Source organism: Cryptomeria japonica, chromosome 1, assembly GCF_030272615.1.
Source record: "Cryptomeria japonica chromosome 1, Sugi_1.0, whole genome shotgun sequence".
Lineage (NCBI taxonomy): Eukaryota > Viridiplantae > Streptophyta > Pinopsida > Cupressales > Cupressaceae > Cryptomeria > Cryptomeria japonica.
Genome location: NC_081405.1, coordinates 53501665 through 53526119, shown reverse-complemented (window position 1 = coordinate 53526119; position 24455 = coordinate 53501665). Strand labels below are relative to the sequence as shown.

The 24455-nt window shown below is 37.3% G+C and overlaps 1 protein-coding gene across 5 annotated transcripts in view; it reads left to right on the top strand.

Moving 5' to 3' along the window:
• Window positions 1-24455, top strand: part of LOC131060266 (uncharacterized) — an 87188-nt gene that overhangs the window by 52764 nt on the left and 9969 nt on the right. For 4 of the 5 annotated variants that reach the window (XR_009110321.2, XR_009110320.2, XM_057993446.2 and 1 more), the window contains exon 3: window positions 16902-16958. The exons of the other annotated variant lie outside the window; for it this stretch is intronic. Coding sequence is in view for 2 of the 4 variants with exons in the window: in XM_057993446.2 (XP_057849429.2) it covers window positions 16902-16958 (57 nt within the window). In the remaining 2 variants the exon portion in view is untranslated. The remainder of the gene's footprint in view (window positions 1-16901; window positions 16959-24455) is intronic. 5 annotated transcript variants of the gene reach the window in all.

Sequence of the window (24455 nt, the reverse complement as noted above, 5' to 3'; positions counted from 1 at the left end):
CCAATTATTTCAGAATTATGATATTTTTGCTATGTCTTACTGCTTTGTAAGCTCAGATTACTACTGCCTTTTATTAGATCATATCTCAGATGATTACTTGTTTCTGTTCGATTCCTATTTTATGTCTTGCATAGTAATTTCTTATCCCCTTTATACCTTCATATCTCATTGAGGAGACACATCTCTTTGAAAAGAGATATCCATTTAAAGGACCATGTCTCCTGATTGCTGCATTATTATTCAAGTCAGATCTGATTTTCTGATTATAGATCAAATGTTTCTTTCCCATTCCATGTCTTCCTCAAATGAAACCTTCTCCCCTTTATGTCTTCCTATGTGAGGGAGAAGTCACACCTCTTCATCATGGCTACCTTTTGGCAAGAGTCACAACCTTTCACAATCACCACCCTTTGAAATAGTAGTACCCTTCATAATTTATCCCCTATGAAAGAGTCACTTCCTTATTTACTTCCCATTCCTTTCTTCTTCCAATAATCCTTCTTTGATTTTCATGCTCCATTCTTTCTTCCTCCTTCCATATCCTCTATCAAATGAAATCTTCTTCCTTAATATCTCATGTTTGAGGGAGTCACAACTCTTCATTTCATGCCTTTTGACCATTCATTAAATTTAATTAAATTTAATAATTATGTTATATTATATTTTGATTTTATAATATTATTTATTAATAAGTCCCATTTCAACAAGGAAACATTACAGTTACATATGCAAGGCACATTTACATATGAAGTCACACTTAGAAATTAGCACAACCAAATGGCAGACCACAAGTATCTGTAACTTAAAGAGACCTGAAAAACTTGGTTTCCCACTTCAACAATCAAAATTTAGGTTTTGTTCAACAAAAGTCAATTGTTGCATAACCTTGTATATATATTAATGCAATAGTCCTAGGTGTAAAACATTCCACCTCATATCCTAACTTTCTTACCCTTTTAATATGTGTCAATCCCTAAAATACAAGAAGAGACCAAGTATAAGACCTTTGCAAATCTATATACACTCGATGCTATGGTCGATCATTTATCCCTCAAAATGTGAACTTTATCCTCTATTGATTTGTATGACTATAGTTGTTCCTTTGATTCCATTTATATTTACAATCACTGCTATTGTGATGTCACAGAGCTTAGCCATAGGTTATTGCTCTACGCATACTACACACTATAACTCTATTAATGTTTCCTTCCATGGTGATGTGGATGCCGATATACAGCAAACTTTGTAGGCTCAGATTATTTTTCTTTTTCCTTTAGTTCTACAACCTCGTGTTCCACTCACTCTTTTAGCTTGAGTAGGAGAAGTTGTGTGAGACCTTCATTCACAAATATGAAATATCCAAGTCCTTGTGCTCTGTAAAATATATTTGTCAAGTTTGAGTTTCAAATCTCAAATTAATGAGCCTTCTCCCTATATATACATTATCTCCCTGTTATTCTTTGCTTGAACATATATGAAAGAAAAATTATGTGTTTCACTTTGTACATGATTTCCAAAGGTTGAGTTGGTAGCCAAAATCTTGCAAAAAGATGGATCCAAGGATTTTATTGGTTGGCTTTGGCTTGTTGAAGAAGCTGTCTTTGGCGATAGGCTCTTTGCTAGTGAAATCGCTCATTTGTCTCATTGTGTATGTTGAGGGCTTGAAATAGGCTCTTTGTTACCAAAATTACTCAACTGTCTCATAGTGTATGCCGAGGGCTTGAAATTGGATGCATATGAAGCAAGGGTAAGGTGTGAATTGTTATATTGGTTGACAGAACTTAAGATGGTACCGTTCTGATTTGAAGTTATGACAACAGATTGCATTACATATGAGATTCACCCAGCTCTGAGGTGTTGATCCTGGTTGGGTATAGCCATCAAAAAACTCAATGGAAAGGAGAAGGAAGTAGAAGAATTATAAATAGTCTAGGAGATTTCCTGCTAGAGAATCTACTAGAAGAATAAACTAGATCATACAGGACTATATAAGAAGAGTAGCACATATTCAAAGCCATGTGCCTCTAAAATCTAATCTAAATTCTGAAAGGTAAAGGCCAAACTAATCCAAACAGCAAACGAATCATTCTCAATATTTTCACGACTTACTCAAACAAGTGTAGAAGGGAAGTAAAAATGAAGAACAAATTACTTTTAAGGAAAAGATTAAAATGCAAAAGAATAAAGTGTAAAAAATATGAAGGATAAAGGATTGTACTTGAGATTTTTGTTTTTGTAAAGTTATTTCAATTTCAATTAAGAACAAGTTATGAACTATGTATGTTATATATGGATATGAGGAATTATGTCAATGTCTAATAATTCTGATTTTTTATCTGCAGGTCTGAAGGAGAGAGATCATTTAATATTTTCTATGTCTTCTCCAAATGAGTTCAATTGGCATATATATCATTTAGGCAACCGGTCAATTGGTGTATTGACCGGTCATGCCTTTTTAGGCAATGACCGATCAATGCACCCATTGATCGGTGCCTTTACATTTATACCATTAACACAATGCTGATTATCGGTTCAAAAACCCCCGATAGCATATTGTAATATCATAATATAATGACTGATCTATTTAATGAATCGTTTCAGATAAACATCGATGATTCAAAGTGCACAATGAATATAATCCAACCGGTGCATTTGTTAACCAATGTTTAATGCCAAATGAAGCGATGTATTCATTAAACCCGATAACAAATATGCTCGATATAATTAAGCCCGATAACAGATATGAATCGGTGCCAATGTTTATGCATCCGATAGCAAGTATGTATCGGCTAATTTAACCCAATAACTTAATGATAAGCAATGTTTGTACAATCCGATAATCATATGTAATATAAATCAGACATGAAGCATGTAGATGAATAACAGAATAGGAAGCATAGGAAGATCTTATCTTGCATAAGCTACCATGCATTAACACTCCCTCTTAGCTTTGGAAGATAGATAAGGCAACCTGCATCACATTTCCTTTTCATAACTAAGATAATGTCAGTCAGCAAAAATCATTTATACATGAGAAGTACTATCAAGACATATGATACAAAATAGAAGAACATCACTTGAGCATGTGACATAAAGTATTATTTTAACATGTGATAAAAGTAAGAGAATCATCACCTGATCATGTGAGAAATCACCAAAAACATGTGATCTGTAAGATTCATCAAGATATCACCTAACACATGATATCAGTATTGCCTAACACACAATACTTAAGGATAAGTCTATGAGAAAGGTTAGTTTCTCATCATATCCAAGTTGTGATAAGTGCAATAACATTTATAAATGTTTATCACAACATAGTCATGGCACATCCATGGCTTACTAGAGATCCAACATGATCAATGGTTGAGATATCACCTACACGTGATATCAGTATTGCCTAACATGCAACACAAGGATAACCATATGAGAAGTGCTAAGTTCTCATCATATCCAAGTTGTGATAATGCAATAACATTTGTACAAATGTTGTATCACAACATAGTCATGGCACATCCATGACTTACTAGTGATCCAACATGATTACTGGTTTGACTATCATAAGATCATCACCTTATGATGTCTACATACAAGTGTTCAGTATCTGAGAGATCGTCACCTCTTAGATATGAACACAGGTGGCAAGAAGCCAAGAGATAGTCCAAACATGACAAAGAAGTTTACACCTTAAACATCTTAAATATATGTAAGTATAGATTACAAAGCAGATTATCTTTCTATCATACTGTTGTGACCATTTCACACATCGCCCCATTGCAAATGGGGACCCCCTCTTTTTGCTCGTTTTTCGCTCGCCTTTCACTTCGTTTTTTAGGGTTTTGTTAGTCAGTCAATTGTCTGGATTTAGGGTCAAGCCGTAGGGTTTTAATTGCCGTCTTTTCAGGCCAGAATCCAGTCAATTTTGAGAGCTTTTGAGCTTCTTTTGTAAGAATGCAAATTTTGAATGCAATGATTTCGCCAAAATGGTCTATTTTCAATTGGAATTATTTTGAGTGCAGAGCTTAAATTTGTCTAAGTGTTGAAGGTGAAATGTGAATTTTGTCCAATTGACTAATTTTGACCAAATTTTGACCTTTTTGATTTTTGATCCTAGGCATTTGAAATGATTTGTTTTCGCCTTGTGAAGAGATTAAATGTGCCAAATCATGATATTTTGGCCTGTAGGAGCAAAATCGCTCTTGTCCCTCAGTGAAGGACCGGAGCTACAAATCAAATATTGCTTTGTCCTTGCAAGATTTTAACGACTTGACGTCTTGTAGAGATCCAAGGAGATGCATTTTACCAAATGAATATAACTTGAAGTGTCGACATGAAGGAGAATGACCCAGAATGCCAAAATCGCTCCTGTCCCTCAGTCAGGGACCAGGGCGAAGTTCTTTGTAGCTCCTGTCCCTCTCCCAGGGACCAGAGCGAAATCCTTCATAGGGCATGTTCTGGACGAAAATCAAGCAAGTTATAAGTTTGAAGGCAAGAAACAGGGTGAAATGAACTCATTGAAGATAAATTGAAGATTACCAAATGTCAACAAGGGACCTCAAATGCCTAGTTCGCTCCTATCCCTCAGGAAGGGACCAGAGCGATTTTTGTCTAAGACAAATTTCTTGCCAAGTTACAATCAAACCCAAGGCATGGGTGAATGGAATGGAACATTACGAATCCGTTGAAGATAGTTTTCGAAGATGATAAAGTGAAATGAAGCCCACCAGGCCAGGATCGCTCCTGTCCCTCTCCAAGGGACCAGGGCGATATAATGATTATATTGCTATTCCTCCAAGTTCAAACCACTTCAAGACGGAGAACAAGGTGGCAGGGACGTCTTAAGGCATCTCCATCAAGCACAAAGCATCAAGGGTCGTCAACATTGAACGAATTACATCAAGACCCCAGTTCGCTCCTGTCCCTCTCCAAGGGACCAGAGCGATATTGAATATATTGGCCAATTCATGCAAAAATCACGTTAAGTTAATGTTTTACAAGGTCGTAAAAGGTTCAAGGCATCCTTTGAAGGTCATATACCAGGGTGTTGAACGTTAAAATGCTACCAATTTGTGCAAAAGGCCTATATCGCTCCTGTCCTTTGGACAAGGACCAGAGCGATTTTTATTAAAATACCCATGTTCCCTCAAAACCAAGACAAGGCAAGGATAGGCAACGTCAAAGATGCTATATGGAACGTGATGAACAAAGAACCAAGATCAAAAGTTCGCAAATTTGACCAAGGACACAAGGATCGCTCCTGTCCCTCTCCAAGGGACCAGAGCGATATTATTCATATTGGCTAAATCTCTCAAAGATCATGTGAGGTCAAGGTTTTTGCGGATCACACAAGGTCTAAGGCATCATAACAAGGTGATATGCAAAAGGGTTAAACGTTAAATGATCATCAAATTGAACAAAGAGACTATATTGCTCCTGTCCCTCAGGAAGGGACCAGAGCGATTTGCATAGGATCCTTCATTTTCCTTCAAATGCATGTCAAGGCGAGTTCACGCAAGATCAAGGACGTCCTTTAAAAGGCAATAAACAAGGAACCAAGGTTGAAGGATGATGCGTTTTAGCTAGAGCTTCAAGATCGCTCCTGTCCCTCTCAAAGGGACAAGGGCGATGATCCTTCCAAACGTCTAAATGCCTTGTAAAAATCAAGTGGAACAAGCATGGAATGAACAAACAATGTTATTATTCGCCCTACAATGAAGATTAGAGATTAAAGATGCCAGGTCAAGGAGAAATTATGAGGATCGCTCCTGTCCCTCTCCAAGGGACCAGGGCGATATGTACCAAAACACCTATTATCCTTCGAAGATCATAGCAAAACAAGTTGCAAAGGGTCTAAAACGCCATTTGGAAGGCAATGAACGAAGAATTAGAATAAAAAACGATGAATTTCAAGCTAGAAAACAAGGATCGCTCCTGTCCCTCTCCAAGGGACCAGGGCGATATCACATTTAAAGACATTCCTTCGCACAAACAAGTCAATCAAACTTGAAGGACCCAGCTAAAATGTCGATTGGAACGTGGAGATGAAGACTTTGGACGTCAAAAATGCAAAGATCAAGACCAAATTGATGGGTCGCTCCTGTCCCTCAGTCAGGGACCAGGGCGATGAGGTATGTATATTTCATTTTCAAATTTTGGCGCCCAAAGCAAATATTTTTGAATTTATTTTAAATGCTAAAATTCGATATGTTTTGAAAATTCAATTAAATGGCATTTAAATATTGCGCTTGGTATTAATTAATTATTTTGCCTTGTAAAAAATCGAAATTTATTAATTAAAAATGAAGGCATTTAATAATTAATTATTAAATTAATAAAAAATCAAAAGGAGCGCTTGGTATTTTAGAGGTCGGCCTTTATTATTTATTTAAAAAGCATTTAAATTGCCTTATTTTTACCAAGTCGGCCTTGGGGTAAATAAGAGGTAAGCGCTATAAAGGGGAGGTGAAAATCATTATTTTCACATTATCATTTTCATCTCATATGCGATCAAAGGAAGAAGTGCGAATTGATATCCAAGGTGGAGCGAATTTCATTCCAAGCAAGGTGGTGCGAACTTGAGGTTTCCATTTGTGCGAACTTGTCAAATCCATTGGAGATCACGTCAAATACTTGAAGGGTGGCGAAATTGATAAGGAGGAATGTTGATTTGAAGATCACATCGAAGCTATCTAACGTCAATTTTGCCTAGGCGAATCTTTTTTATTTTGCATTCTAGAGTTAGCTCTCGATTTGAGGTATGGCGATTTGGTTTTATTGTTTTATTTGTTGATCGTCATATTTTAAATTTTGAATTTTGAATTCCTAGCTCAATCATTTTGTTTTAGGAAATGATAACTCAAAGACTTATCATGAAGTTTCCTAAAATTTATTCTCTAATCTATGTTATTTATTGCAAAATCTAGCTTCTCATTATGAAATGTTGTGTAGGTATGGCGACCCCGAAGGCGGGAGCATCCACCAGTCGTTCAGCTCTCATGAAAGAAGATCAAAAGACCGAAGAAGTGGAGACCAAGATCGTGTCAAAGTGGAGCAACATTGGAGATACAAACTTGGGTAACTTCAGCACGAAGAAGTTTCGAGAGGTCCCTTACATTGGCAAGCCATCACCTGTCGCCCGGAGAATAATCGAGAGTGGCATCATTAAGGCGGCCGGCTTTCCTCCAGCTGTTCAGTGCCATGAGTTGATGATCGAGTGTGCTCGTCACTATGATCCACAGTCCAGAACGATCGTGTCCAATGAGGGAAACACTTTGGCGTACCTTTCAGAGGAAGCTATAAGTGAAGCTTTCCATCTTTCAGAGCACAGGGACATGATATACAAGAGCATAGAAGGAGCCAGATCAATGTACGAAGATGATCCAGATGCTTGTCTAAGCATTATCAATAAGAACTGGTTACTCAAGAGCCGTCCCCGTCTGAGCAAGGTCCCGAACACACCGCACAGGATTGATTTCCAGGAGGAATACAGAGATTTGATTACCATGCTCAACCGAGTTACAGGAGCCCCTCATGCCTTCTATTTTGAGAAGTGGATGTTTTACTTCATCCAGGTGATTGTTCAGGGAAAAGGTACGATACATTGGGCTAGGATGATTAGCCATTGCTTGGACGTACAGTTGAGGAGACTCAAGGCTACTAAGTCCTTCCACATGAGTTCATATGTCATCTATGCCTTGATCAGGAGTGTTGAGTACACAGGACTACCTCACAGAGGAGTGATTGGAAGAGGACCCGGCGAGGTCAGAGCTTGTGATTCCTATGCCTACTTGCATCATCCGCCAGGGAGCAACTATAAGTTAGTTAATGATACCTTCACGATGCACATCACAAGGACGTTGCAAGGTGGGATTCACAACAGATTATCTCAAGATGCACAGGAATTCATAAAGAGGTACAGTGCTTGGTTCATTCAATTTCCCAAGTTCACTTATATTAGAGTGCATGGATGTCCTTTACCTCCATACATGTTGCCGAGATATCCGACAGACAAAATTGTGTTACTTGAAGTAACGAGACAGTTGGCAGCATATGTGAAGGCATTCAGACACAGACATCAGAATGGAGTTCCAGTACCCATTATTCTGGGTAATTCAGTTGAGGTATGTCCTAATGCTTTAGCCATGGATGACGCAGAGAAGGAGTTAGCCTTGTATTCTTTTTCATCTTTTGCTTTGAGAGAAAGCTTTGATCCACATGGACATTTAGAGGAGACAGTCGGCAGAAAGTTTAGGCATGAGTACCAAAAAGAAGATTTTATGATGAATCTCTTAGATGATCTTGAAGTGAAACGGAAAATGCATTCGAGATTGCCTTTGGATTTCATCAGGAAATGCAGGATTTACAGAGTGGTCGACCAAGCTCAGGACAGTGGCAAACATATCCAGTCTTCCTATGATCGAGAAAGCAAAACAATAAGGTTAGATTGGAATGAGCCTGAGGTCGTGGATTTAGATACTTTGATGGCACCAGTCTTGTCTTGTACTCGCAGATGGGTTGACATACAACATCAGAAGTTGAGAGAACAAGGCATAGCTATGACTTTCACTTTGGAAGAGAAACCAGCCGAAGGTGGAGCTAGTGTGAGTGAAGGCAATCCTAATCCTAGAAATTCAGGTGAAGGAAACCTTCGATGTGCCAGTGAGGGCAATCTCCATCCAAGAGGTTCGAAGAGGAAAGAGAGACCTGGAAAGAGAGAATCTTCCAAGAAGAAACAAGAGGCTAACAGAGATAGATCATCCGGTACATCTTCTAGACCAGAGAAGAGAACAATTCAAGTGGAAGATTCCATGGAGTCTATGGTGCAGAACGATAGGCAGGAAGAAGGACAGGCACAGCAAGGGTCACCAGATGGATCTCTCCAAGATTATGATTTAGATGAAGATAAAGAGGACAATGAAATGACATCTCCTCCCAGACAAGAAGAAATAGTGCATAAAGAGATTCAAGTTCAAGAGACAAGATCAATTATCCCAGATTGGTTGAAGGAAAGATTAACCAAGGTGATCGTAGTAGAGGATGAGGACAGTGCAATTGATTTAGAGAGCCTTGTTGGACATTCCCACGAAGTAACAGAAAAGAGGAAGGCTACCAAGATGTCGAAGATGATTCGAGATGAGACTGGATCCAGGAAACTGCAGATAGCTACACCGGCAGTAGACAAATATGAGGGTGAGATCCTAGCAGAAGAATATGATATACAGACATTTGAGCTAGGACCATCTACAGCAGAGCAGACTTTAGATGATGCCACCGATTCATTTGAGGCATTGAAAGACAAGCTTAGAGAAGAAATGGAGAAGAACAGAAAGCTTGAGAGAGAGGTCGGTACATGGAGGACATATTTCAGCCACATCAATGAACCTTTGGGACGTCAGGATCCAGCTAGATCACCAGTGCAAGCACTTCCACTTCAATCAATCAATGAGGCAGAAAGATTCAGGAACATGGTCCAACGTACAAGTAATTGGATGGATAGATCTCATACAGTGGCCATAGAATTTGTAACAAGGATGATGAAGATTATTCATCAAGCTATCCAAGTTCTTGAGATAATCCACAATTTGATGATAACAGTAGCTGCATTTGCCCATACCAAAGATGTCATCATCCCTGTCTTGAAGGTAATTAAACACACATCAAGGAAAGTTTTAGCGCAAGAGAAGATCTTGGATGGAGAATCTCACAGTTTGTTTCAGTGGTCAACCTTGCTCCATATGAAGAGTGTTTTCTTCGAGGACATTAGTGTTAGATGTGGCCAAGTTGAGGAGGTGATCAATCCGATCCAGGACAGAGTATTTGAGGTACTTCGTACCATTCTTGGCAGAAGGATCGAGGTCAAGACAGATGTGGATATGCAGGAATTAGAGGATAGAATCAAGGTCATCTTTTGCAAGGACGCAAATGTTACAGATGAGCAATATGATCAAATGTTTGCCACCATGCTCCTGATTGAAAGAACAAAGGAACTTGAATCTACTTGGGACGCAGCTCTTCTAGATGCATTCGATCAGGTCATCCACTTGGAGGAGAGTATGAAGAATCTTCCCGAGATTCCAATTGCAGAAATCGAAGGAATCGTGACAAGATTCATTGCATATGCTAAAAAAGAACATTGGAAAGGGAATAAGATTCTAGATGAAAGGTTGTTATAGATGACATGGCATCTTATTTGTCATTGGTTTATGTCTCCTAGGTTTTTGTGCCAAATTTAATATTTGGCTATGTATTTAATATTGTTCAGTAAAAAGGAGGCCATTTGTAACAAACCCTAATTAGGGTTTAGGTGTCATGATCTTGACCGTTGATCTACTTTCGATCTAGACCTTTCATTGTAATTGGGGATGCTATTTATACCCCCATTTTTCATTTCATTTGGTAATAGTCAATAGTCAATAGTTAGATATCAGAGAGTTTGTTGTATTAGAGAGATTAGAGCTAGAAGCAATTTTATTTTGTAGCAAGATTGAGTTTTGAAGAGAGGAATTCAAGCAATTGTTGTACATGATGACTTGGAAATCAATAAAATATTGAAGTTATGGTGTTTTGTTGCAACTTTCTTGGTTATCTTCATGGTTGTTTAATCTACTTGAATCATGCTCAATCAAAGTAGTGTGTTAATTTGAAGGATATAGTGTGAGACTTGATCTTTGGTAGGATTCGTAATCCAAACCACTAGCTTCTTGCTGATTGTAGGAACGCCTTGCGTGGTCGACTGGAGAATACTTTGAGTCCTTTAATCTTCAATCATTATTGTATCTTGGATATGTACCTTCGTGGTAGTGTCTTTGATCTTTGATGTATTGAATATCATTTTGTTACCTTAGAAGATCGCATCGATTTCAATTGAGTTGTTATCTTATGGCAAAATTGAAGTTGGTTGAATCTTGCCAAGTCTTGTCTACACGAAGTCATTCTTAGGGTTAGATTAGACTAGACCTCTTTCAAACCCTACTCTTTTGTTATTTTTGAAAAGTTTCTTTAGTTTAGTAAAATCTTGAACTTTCAGAATGCGTAAGACCCCTTGAAGGAAACAGCAAATCACATCATACCGCTGGAAGCTTGTCCACACGTAGAGACCCTACTAACCAGAACCTTGGAGTCATCCTAACTGATCCTTTATGCGAATCTTCAGCAGTTAGAGACTTTTTCTCAAGAGAGGATAAGATGCCTATTGGTATTTTATTCTGTGTATGATTGTGTACAAAATACACGTCAACACATACCTAAACCCTTTCTGAAGTGATCAACCTTCACTCTGGAAAGTGGTTTGGTCAGAATATTTGCAGTCTGATCTCCTGTACACACATATTCTAACTTTATCACATTCTTGTCAACCATATCTCGTACATAGTGATATGGAATCTCAATATGTTTGGACCTGTCATGAAATACTGGATTTACAGAAAGTTTTATATAGCTTTGATTATCAGACTGAATGACTGTAGGTTTCATAGGTTCTCCAAATAATCCCACGAGCAATTTCCTTAGCCATACTGCTTCTCGGGCAGCCATTGAAGCTGCAATATATTCAGCCTCTGTGGAACTCTGAGCTACTGAAGATTGTTTTCTGCTGATCCAGGATATCATGGCTGACCCTAAACTGAAGCAGCACCTTGAAGTGCTCTTTCTGTCAGTCACACTGCGAGCCCAATCTGAATCTGTAAATCCATGTATATCTATGTCAACCTTTTCATATTTGAGACCAAGCTTTAGGGTACCTTGTAGATATCTCATTATATGCTTTACTGCAACCAGGTGTATCTCCTTAGGTTCACACATGAACTGACTTAAGGCATTAACAGCATAGCAGATATCTGGCCTTGTATTTACTAGATACATCAGGGACCCAATCATCTGCCTGTATTGAGTGGGGTCAGTAGGTCTTGATTCTACTGCTGCTTCTTTAAGTTTATGGAAGTTGGTTTCCATAGGAGAGGTCATGCGTCTGCAGTTTAGCATTCCAAATCTTGTCAATATGTCCAAGGTGTACTTCCCTTGGTTCAGTACAATATTATCAGAATTCTGCCATACTTCCAATCTTAGGAAGTAATGAAGAAGCCCCAAGTCTTTCATATCAAATTTTGTGGATAGATCTTTCTTGCATTGATCTATTAGGTGATCATCTCCTGTAATTAATAAGTCATCAACATATAAAATTAATATTAACATATCACCTTTATTTCTTTTGAGGTAGAGATTAGGATCTACATCATTCTTAGAGAAACCCAGCTTTGAGAGATAGGTGTCAATTCTTTCATACCAAACTCTGGGAGCCTGTTTGAGCCCATAAAGAGCTTTCTTGAGTCTACACACATGAGACTTTGCATCATGAATTTCAAACCCTTCAGGTTACTCTAAGTAGACTTCTTCCACGATCTCGCCATTTAGGAATGCTGTCTTAACATCCATCTGATGTACCTTCCACCCCTTTGCTGCTGCAATGGCTAGGACAGCTCTTACTGATGTGTACCTGGCAACAGGTGCAAATGTTTCTTCGTAATCTATTCCTTCCTTCTGTGAGAACCCTCTAGCTACAAATTTGGCCTTGTGTTTTTCAATACTGCCATTTGCAGCATGCTTGATTTTAAACAACCATTTAGAAGACACGACAAACTTCTTGGTTGGCCTAGGAACAATCTCCCAAACATCATTCTTCATAATGGACTGATATTCTTTAGTCATGGCATCTATCCATACTTGATGTTTGAGTGCATCTGAAACATTGTTAGGTTTAGCTTTAGAGAGATCATTCATAAGTGCAACATAGTTGATGAATTTATTAGGCTTCTTGCTTTCCCTGAAGGTTTCTGAAGGAGCAGCGAACTTCTAAGCTTCTGCTATAGTTTTGGTGGCCCATAGTGGTCTTTTCTTGCGATTATCTATAGGTGGGTCTTGTGTTTCACTTATAGTTTCCTCAAGATACTCCTTCTGAAGCTCAGGAGTGGGTTCTTCTTCTAGGTTAGGAGTAGGATTATGAATTTCAGGTTCTATTGTATTTTGGGCCCTTTTGAAGGCTAAGTCTTCTTCGAAGATTACATCCCTACTGAGTTCAATATTTCTCTGCCCTTGTACATAGATTCTGTAGGCTTTAGAAGTTTCACTGTATCCTACAAGTATTCCCCTTTTTCCAGAGGGTTTTAGTTTTAGTCTTTTCTCTTTAGGTACATGAATATAGACCGGACACCCAAATATCCTAAGATGGCTAATATCTGGTTTTGTCTTGGTAAAGACTTCCTCAGGAGTTTTATCTTCAAGGTGTGAATGAGGACATCTATTTTGTATGTACACAACAGTGTTAGTTGCTTCAGCCCAAAGGTTCAAGTTTAGATTTTGATCTAGTATCATGGCTTTGGCAGCTTCTACTATGGTCTTATTTTTCCTTTCAGCTACTCCATTTTGTTGTGGATTATAAGGTATTGTCAACTCCCTCTTAATCCCAGAATTTCTACAAAAGTCTTTAAATAGTTCTGATGTGTATTCCCCCCCATTGTCAGTTCTTAAGGTTTTAATTTTGTTTTCAGAGAGATTTTCTGTCAATGTTTTAAACTCTTTGAACCTACTTAGGATCTCTTCTGATTCTTTACATTTCAGAAAGTAGATCCACGTCTTCCTAGAGTAGTCATCAACAAAAATTACATAGTACAAAAATCCCCCTAGCGAGGGTACGAACATAGGTCCACATACATCAGAATGAATTAACTCCAAAACTTTGCTAGTTTTCCTAGTACTATTCTGAAATGCATTTTTGGTATTTTTACCTAAGGCACACCCTTTGCATGCCTCTGAATGATATTGCTTCAACTTAGGTAGACCTGTGACAAGGTTTCCCATGGTTGACAAAGCTCTATAATTCAGATGGCCTAATCTCCTGTGCCATACTTCATTTGCATTAGTTGCTTCATGGATCAATGCTAGATTGGGCTCTGTACATAGCTCATACAAATAGCCTTGTCTTCGACCAATGACCTTAGCGTCTTTGATGGAGGATCTCTTTGGCCAAGCCAACACCTTGTTTTCCATGAAGGTCACTCTGTATCCTTGATCTTCTAGTGCTGATATGGAGATTAGATTTCTTTTGATGCCTGGAACATATAGTACTTCTTCAAGTCGTAGTGACATGCCTGACTTCAGTTTGATGGTGCAGGTTCCAATTCCTCTGACTGGATGTGAAGAATCGTCTCCGATGGTTACTTCCTCATCATCTTTCTCTATCATGGAGTCTAGTATTTCTCTAAAGCCGGTGATGTGTCTGGATGAACCACTGTCAATCACCCATGAGTTAGATTTGTTTGAAGTATGGCTTGTAAGTGCTGAGTAGAGGACATAGTTCTCGGAGTCATTTTCTTTTCTAGATTTCTTCACTTTTGCAAATGTGGCTTGCTTCCCTTTCTCCGGACAGTTTGCAACATAGTGTCCGAATTTGTCACACCTATAACATTGAACATGTGATAGGTCTTTCTTAGAAGTGTTCTTGCCTTGTTTAGCTTTTCTTTTCTTGAATTGCTTCTTTTTGTACTTTTTATTGATGTTTGTATTTAGGACTTGCAAGTCTTCATCTATATTCTTCAGTTTTATTCCTACCTTGTTCAATCGGGATTCTTCTTGTAGACAGTCATCTCTTAGTCTTTTAAACTTAGGATATTTGGACCTTGCATTGATGCCTTGGACGAATGTGCTCCATCCACTAGGCAACCCATCTAAAGCAATGAGTGTTAGTTCTTTGCCTCGGATCTCGTAGTCCAGAGTTGCAAGTTCATCTTTTAAGACTGATATCTGCATGAAGTAGGCGTTGATTGTCTCCCCTTTGTTCATGGTGATATGATTTATTTCTCGTTTTAGTGCTAGAGTACGACTTGCATTTGATATCTCAAATGTCTTTTCAAGTGCCTTGAACATTATATAAGCCGTCTCCTGCTTTCTAATGATGGGCATTATATTATTTCTTACCCCATCCACTATTATTTTAATAGCCTTATCATTTCCCTCGATCCATGTGGATTTCTCAGTTTCATCTTCTGGTTGTGCACTTTCAGTTTGGACATATGAATCAACTTTGTTTTCTCTTAAAATCATTTTGATTCTAAACTTCCAAGCTGAAAAATCTTCGCTACCTCCGAGTCTGTCTTTGAATCTGATAGCGTTGGCCATTATGGAAATGTGATGTAGTTTGTAACTTAGTCCTTGAATTTTATCAAAATTGAATAGCCTAAGGTTCGATTACCTTGGCTCTGATACTATGTAAAGTTATTTCAATTTCAATTAAAGAACAAGTTATGAACTATGTATGTTATATATGGATATGAGGAATTATGTCAATGTCTAATAATTCTGATTATTTATCTGCAGGTCTGAAGGAGAGAGATCATTTAATATTTTCTATGTCTTCTCCAAATGAGTTCAATTGGCATATATATCATTTAGGCTACCGGTCAATTGGTGTATTGACCGGTCATGCCTTTTAGGCATGACCGATCAATGCACCCATTGATCGGTGCCTTTACATTTATACCATTAACACAATGCTGATTATCGGTTCAAAAACCCCCGATAGCATATTGTAATATCATAATATAATGACTGATCTATTTAATGAATCGTTTCAGATAAACATCGATGATTCAAAGTGCACGATGAATATAATCCAACCGGTGCATTTGTTAACCAATGTTTAATGCCAAATGAAGCGGTGTATTCATTAAACCCAATAACAAATATGCTCGATATAATTAAGCCCGATAACAGATGTGAATCGGTGCCAATGTTTATGCATCCGATAGCAAGTATGTATCGGCTAATTTAACCCGATAACTTAATGATAAGCAATGTTTGTACAATCCGATAATCATATGTAATATAAATCAGACATGAAGCATGTAGATGAATAACAGAACAGGAAGGTTAGGAAGATCTTATCTTGCATAAGCTACCATGCATTAACAGTTTTAACTTTGTGTTTTTTAGCAAATCCAAGAAAAGATCAAATGTACAAGTTGGCTCAAGAATGCTCTAAAATCATAATGTAATCTCTAGAAACAGAATGATATTCTAAAGATGATACTACTGAAAACAAAGAGCATTTGGGCTGATAGAGCATGAGAGTGAATATGCAAACTAGAAATGATAATGCAATGGATCATGTTCTTTTGTATATTGACAATGTATTGTGCAAAAAATGATGATAAAATAATGCAGATCTCATGAGATGCAAGAACAGCAAGTAGAAAGATGTAAATATGCAAATATGCAATTTAGATGTATTAGAGATGCGAGATTCAGATAAGTATAATGAAAACAACCAAAAGTGCAACAAAGGTGCCTAGAGTTAACTCTGGGTCGGTGCTGAAAAGGGGGAGGGCAAGGATGGAGAGGGGGATGAGAAGTGGGATGGGGAGGGGAAAACAGAAGAAGGGGCAGGGGGGTTGGTGAGGGGAGAAATGAAGGATATCTAGCATAGTGTCAAGTATACATCAAGGAGTATGATTCATGAAAAAGATAATAGCACTGCAGGAGGAGGGAGGGAGGGAGTAGGATTGAGTCAATCGAGAATGATAGTGGATACATTACCATTACACAAAAGGAGCATATTTACTTCTTACCATGATTTAAGATAAATATGATGATCATTTATATGATTATCTTGAAATGTTACTCTTTCTTGATATTGCATATTATATTTTCTCTTCTTGTTTTTATTTTTTAATTCAGTTGCTTTGTTGAATTCTCTGATTGATTTGGCTTTGGAGGTCATTATATTTTCTTATCATGTAGTATGTGTTCAATTTATAAATAAGTTGATGAGATTTTAGTCTTGGTAGTGCATAGTCTCATATTCATCTAAAATAATACCGGTAACTAAATACAAAAATGGGCCTTGTTTGTAGGGTATTGGAGAGACATTTGGAAGAGTGACTATTGAAGCCATGGCTTTTGGCCTTCCTGTAAGCATTTTTGCTCTATTGTTAATAAAATAAAATGCATTTCTTTTGTACTGTATGTTGATATCAGAGTACCAAGTGTTTTATGTTAGGATATATGTAAATGCATTATCACATGAGAATGAAGCCTCTAAATCCATTGAATCACTTGTGCAGAAAAACTAGTCATATCATTTGCATAAGATGGAGACCATTACTTAATGAAAAGTTCTCAGATTTTTTTATCTTACTAAAGCTTTAGTAATTTTTGACTTGTCCATTGAGATGTTAGATTGAGCACCCTTCTTTTAGGTTTTAGGTCAAACTCTCATTTGAGATCCAAACTATATTCTTCATAAAATCTTAATTGGCAATGTACAATTTATACTTATTATTCGTTCAAGAAAGAATCTAGAAACTCTTGATGCAGCTTCTAATCTGTTCTGGTCCAATCCATTCCACGGTAACGTTTCCTTTTTGTGGACTTCTTGGGCATATGGGTAAAATAAGAAAGGCATTGGACCATTCATAAATTTTATTAGATTGTTGTTTTTAGGAATTGTTGCTTTTTAGTTTTAGCCAGTATTTAGAGAAAAGCTGTGGATTGACATAGATACATTTTATTGCTTCAATCCAAGATCTTTAGAGTAACTTAGGTAGTGGGCATCCTAGTATAGATATGTGAGTGTGCACTATTTCTAAATTTGTATTTAAAAAAAATTCTGCAACCTTTCCCTAGAAACCTAAGTAGGCCAGTGCCAACATTAAATCCCTTAATGAACAAGAGGTTTTCACAGTCCCAATTATTCATTCTTGGATTTAAATCTAGAGGATGCATCACATCCCTCTGTTGATGTGTTTTTTACACATTTCATACACAGAATAAAATACCAAGTATTTTATCCTCTCTTGAACAAAGATCTCTCGAATGCTAAGCTATGTTATCATACAAGGTGACTCCAAGGTTTCTACTGTCAGTTCTTGATGTATGGAATCTGTGGATAACTTCAATGGTTTGATGTGATATTGCTAGAATTATAAGGAGACTTACGTTTTAGGAACGCTTGAACTTTGCTGGAACATGAAAATTTACTTGATTTAAAAAAAAGACAAAAGGTATTGAGGATTTAGAGAAATCTAATCTAATCCTAAGATCAATGATAGCATTGGATCATGCTTGGATGAACACGTTCCTCAAACTGAGCTTTGCTTCACCATATTTCCAACAACCACACAAAACCGATGCAATCTTTTGAGGGAAACGAAAGGTTTTCATATCATGAACATTCATCCAAATACCCAATACACTGGCGCAACTTGAATAAACATATCCACAATTGAACTTAGCACATTTTAAGGTTCAAGCAAACTATGCACTGTAATTGAAAATCATTCAACCGCAAATAGTATGAACCAAGGAATTATCAACATCCGCACATTGCTCCATCACAATCAATGAACTTCGTTTAACATGAGGATATAACAAGAAACCATGAAATATGTAGAAGAAACACCACTATCCACCATAAATTCAATGAAAAGGATGTTTATTTACAAGCCTTGGCAACAATTTCTGCCTTCTCCTCCTACTCTACTTCTAGTCTAACTATTGATATTTGATCTCTATTAACCTTTACAAATGAGGAGAGCAAGCCTTATATAGACTCCCTTTTGCAAATGAAAGGCTAGGATCAAATCCATATCAATGGCCAAGATTGAAAGATAGAAACCCTAATTAGGGTTTGTTACACCCATTACATAACTTTTAATGCTTGACCAATGATAAAATTATATTTTTTAAGGACACATGTCCTTTCTTGAATTTGAACCAATGAGAGAAGAGGTTAGGTAAGATAAACAATATTTGATGAAGTGACATGTGTCACTTGCTCCACTCTTGGTTGCATCAGGTTCAATGTATCTGGATGTGTTGACCTTGATTGATGAATGAAAGTGAGTTGTTGTCACCTCAACCTGTTCCTTGTAATTCATCACAAGTGTTTGTGGTTGAGCAATATCTCTTGATACTCAACATTTTCAATTGCTCCATGATGAATGAGATGATGATGGGAGATATTCCCAAATTGCATCATCTTATCAGATTTGATCACTTTCACCTACCCTTGATCCTGAATCCCTTCACTTGAAGCCCTCGTCTTGGATTACTCTCTTGCTGTACTAGCAATGATTCTTGGATTTCCAGAGGAAATTCAAAATATTTGCAACTTCCTCCTCATTGTGAAAGCCTGATCCTCTTTGTATAACTTGATTCTTGCAACCACCTCTTGTATATCTTGACATTCTTGAATGCCTTGATGACAGGCAGATCTTTTTTCTTTGAACGATAAATGTAATCCACTTCTGCCTTGTTGTCTTCTTCATATCCCCCTTCAGGTTGGTGTTGAGTCTTCGTGTGGCCTGATTTTGAGATGCATTCTCTCTTGCTGAAGTGCTGTAGAGAGAGCTTTTGTGGAGCCTTTCCTTCGAGGTGCATCCCTGCCTTGATGTTGCTCACAGCCGTCTCCTTCACTCTCTTCCTTAGTCACCTGCAAAAACAAACAAGATACCATCAAATATACCTGATAATAGATATATACTGATTTCACACATTTTTCAAACTTTTAAATCTGATATGCATTCCTAATGGGGTGAAATGGTGTTCAGATTTCTGCTCTCATGTCTGATTTTACCCACTTCAAGTCTGATTTTCCATCGTCTAAGATCTGATTGGGGTTTTGAGTCTGAGATATTTAACATTTTGAAGTCTGATCGTGGATTTTGGCAAGTGGTGGACAAATTGCTGCACTTCACCAAGAGGTCATGGATTTTGGAAACCCAAGGGTAAAAGTGTCCTAGGTCGTGGATTTTAGCAACCCAAGGATAAACTCTACATTGGTCGTGGTTTTGGAGACCCAAGGATAAAAGTCTCCTAGGTCGTGGATTTTGAAGACACAAGGATAAACTTTTCCCTGGTTGTGGATTTTAGCAACCCAAAGATGAACTTGCTTGCCTCTCCAAGTTGTTGAAAGCATTACCTTCATTCTTCATCAAATTTAGTCCTTTACTTGATCAAACATGATGTTGCACTTACCTATATCAGGTCGTAGATTTGAGAAACTCAAGATAAAATGCCTCCTAGGTCGTGGATTTGAGCAACTCAAGGAAAAATGCATCCTAGGTTGTGGATTTGAGCAAATCAAGGAAAAATGCATCCTAGGTCATGGATTCTTTCCAGTCGTGGATTTTGTGAGGTCATGGAATCACCACTTGCACTTAAACCTTATCTGCACATGAAGTTGATTTTGTCCTTTAATCATCTCTCATCCTCACTTCTCATCTTTTGAAATCCATTCCCTATTCACTTATAGTTGGTCGATTCTTATCTCGTCATCTTGACTTGAGGGTGCCCTATTTGTTCAACTGCTCATCTATCCATGGGATTCATACCTTGACTCCACTTGGAGGTTGCATTGTGAAGCATCACTCAATGACTACCTTGGCTCTCACCTATCACCTGAGCACTTAAAGCTACAATGACTCTAATTAGCCCTAAGGGAGACTTGCCTGCTACTTGACTGTCTAACTTGATCACATCTTGACGACAAGGCATTGCATCCCCTCACAAGCAAGAGGTTAAAGACACCAAAACTACTGCCAAGCTAGACGACTAAACCAAAACAACTACACTAACAAGCAAAAAAATGGGGGTCCCCATTTGCAATGCGGCGATGTGTGAAAATGTCACAACACCCTCTAGTAAATTCAGTTGGTCTCATTTTTGTCTCATCATTTCACCTCAAACAGTCCTTAAAACATCCCAGCAACATGGTTTCAAGCTTACATGTAAATTTAGCTTCTACATTGATCTGGTAGATGTTAGAATCTTTTCAAAGCACAATCTTCTAGAATCTCACAGCTCTTCACACAAATAAGGTCCAAAGGTCATTTTGATAGGACATGATGCAATCAAGAACATTTGTGAACATCGGAATGAACAATTCAAGCACAACGATGTAAAAGAAAGATTTGCAATAAACTCTCAAGCCTCCCTTTTAAGAAACTGTTGGAAATATTACTTCATACTATAGTAGGTTTATAGGTGAATAAATAATGTTAGTGTGTTAGATTAGTAAAATAGTTGTCAAGTAAATATTTAAATCTATGTTAGTAGTTAGTTTGTTGTCAAGTGTGTGAGGTCAGTAAGTTGGCTATACAGTAACAGTGTTGAAAAGCTGTGTATTGAAATGTATTGTTAATCCTTAATCATCCTTAATAATATACTATCTTCATTTGTGCAATTATGCTATAGTTCAATTGTTTTCTGTTTGCTGACCATTTCAATTTGTTATCAGGGCTATGGACTTGAAAATCTGAATTGAATTCCTTGATAAAATCTGCAATACATAAATCTATGAGCAGAAAAAATAAATTTTGTGGGCACTAGCACAGATATGCAGGATAACGTGTCTTTAAAAATATAGGCGGTTTAGGTGTCTCCTTCCTATCTTTTCTGCAAAGGGATAGTTTAGTTTAGGGTATGGAGATCTTTCTTTAACTATTTGCAATTTGTTTGTAGTTTACATTTGCACTGGTGACTGTCATAATGGCCTTATGTTAGATGTGGATCTATTGTAATGGAACACACACTCTTTTGACAAATGATTCAAAGAACAGAATCATGCATGCACTGTAACCAATACTGGACAAGCATAAGCTGTGCCTGTTGAAATGTCAGTATGTTTTTTAAAGAAAATGGATATTCACAGGTGTAAGCTCTTCCATTCTGTCAAGCCTCAGAATTGGCATTTTTTTCATATTGGGACTTCTCCAAATATTTTTCTGTACTGGCAAAGGATTAGTTTCATGTTTCTTCATCGAATGGTTATTAGATTCTACTGTGAAGCTGTAGTGTCCAACAACAAACAGGTGCACCCATTAACGCAATCCATCAACAGTTGCACTTTATTTCCATGCTGTCCTTGTTGTTCATGGCAGAAACACATCGGAGTAATTGTCTATTTCCATGATATGTGGGGCAGTCTTGTTAAGGAGTCTTTTTGAAGTTGGAGGGAGAATATAATTTTTTTGTTAAGATATGTGTAGGACTTTAGAATATATATATATATATATATATATAGAGAGAGAGAGAGAGAGAGAGAGAGAGAGAGAGAGAGAGAGAGAGAGAGAGAGAGAGGGAGAGGTGTTCAGTGCTCCAAATGTTTTTGAAGCCACCAAAATACTCATAATCTTTACATCTAGAATCCTTGTCCTTACAGAAAAGTTGGAAAGATAATTTTGATTGCTAGAAGATGGTGAAAATAGAATTTTAAAAGAGTGAAAAATGTAAAAATGGGAGAGGGGTGCAACAAACTAATAGCTTGCAGTGTACAAGTTGCCCAATATGTGTAGCTAGGCACACTAATGGCACATTTTTAAAAGTTGTGCAAATTTCTTGAAAATGGAGGCAAACAAAGAGGAATTCAAGTTAAGCATGTCGACAAAAACTGTTCTGTTGATGTGCTTTTGGCAACTTAATTGAAAGGTGTAAATTGCCAAAATGTTTGCTAGGTGTATGAAAATATCTTTAGATGCATCAAAAAAGCCATAAATTTTGCATATCAATTCTCCTTTTTTTCTTTTGAAGCATTGGAAAGATCTTTCCAATGGCTACAAGATGGGATGATATTTGATTTTGCTCTAGAAAAATGCATTTGGGAATGCAACAAGCAATTTATTATTCACGAGAGAAGCAATTTATTACTCAAACAATAGTGGCCATATTGTTTGAGGTTTTGTTTGCAGCACCCTTGAGACAAATTCTTGGCCAAAGTTGTTTACCTAGTTGTACAATGGCAATGATAAGGCTATAAAATATTTGCTGATGAATGAATATGTTATTGGGCACTGAATCAATGGGAAATACCTCTGTTTAGGCCATACTGCAGTATATAATGTCCCCTTTTTAAGAAAAAATGATTTGTGAACAATTAGCCAAGTTTCAAAGTTTTCTCATAGGCTAATTGGTGAGCAAGGGGGAACTCAAAAATTCTTGGAGAGCACAGGATAAGTCTTGTAGAGTTGTTGTTCATGGCGGTGAGTTCAGATGGTTGTGGTGAATCTCTTGATGTTTTCAGAGTCAATTTCCAACCTTTAGGTAGCTCTCCAAACTTCTTGGAGTAGTTTGCTATTTTTAGTAATTCACCCAGTTGCTTCAATTCATCATCTTAAGACTTTGTGATCACTTTGGTATGGTCAGAATTGCATAGTTATATCATTTTGATACTTCTTGCAACTTGGGTACATTATTGAGTTAATTAATTACTCACTAAGTTGTCTATTGTTGAAAATTTTAAAAGGACAACAAAGTGTAATAATTCTTTAAAAGGTGTTAAGTTGTGTTTCATTTTGGACACCTATTAGGTCCTTTATTACTTTTTCACTTAAGCTAAACTTCGGTGCTTTTTTATTATCTAGAGTTTGCTTTTCTAGTTGTAGTTGAGTTTATTTTAGCTCCTACTTTGCATTGCTTTAGTTCTCCTAAATTTAGCGTTAGGGTTTTGCGCCTAGGGTTTCATTCATGCTTTTATAAGGATTCATTCATTCATTGTAATTGTATCTCCAAATATTTTGTACAATTAATACAAAATTCTTTGCGTGTTACAAAGCATATTATCTTTGCCTGACCTCTTTTGTGTGACGAGTGTTTTTCTTGCAAATGATTTTTGGCTTCTATGGTTGATCATCAACTCTTGCATGGTATTAGGGCACAATCTTTGCTCCTACATGGCATTAGAGCTTCAGATTGGTTATGTTCTTGTCCACATGCTTGAGGGATTCAACCTAGAGTGATTTTTCTATGCAAATCGGGTCTCTCTTTGTATTGAGGGTTTTTGTTTTTGTACCATTTTGGAGATTATCTTAAGGAGTCAATCTTGTATAAGGGTTGTAGATGTAAATATTGTAGGAGCAATCAACATGGGCATGAATTGTGTTTTAATTTCTCACATAATGCTTTCCAACTCTTGCTTGAGAGTGCATTAAAATCTCAAGTTGCTCCTCCCCGTGCAAAGATAGTTGTACCTTCATTTATTGAGACTCTTATTCCTGTTAAGCATGATAATTCAGTTATTTGTCTTCCTAATTGGGATTCCTATTTGACAGACATTGCTTTATTGCTTGTGGAGTCTCACATTTCAAATTTGGGAAACACATTTGAGGTTTTATCTCTCCTATTTGATGATAGTTGTGATACACCTATTGTCACATCTTGGTTGTCTTTGGAGCTTGTTAATGATCAGTTTCCAGTGGTTCCTTGTTTGTCACCTTATATTGTAATTGGGTGTGCACTTGATTGGTTTGTGGCATCATTTTCCAAGGTGTTGGCGACACGAGCAGATTTCAAAGACATCATCATCCTACATTTGGATTTTGCTTCCTACCATTTCTTATTTAGAATGGGAAGCATTCTTGCATTTTTATATGGTTTATCTTCTTTCCAAGGAGAGAAATGTTGTTTGTAGA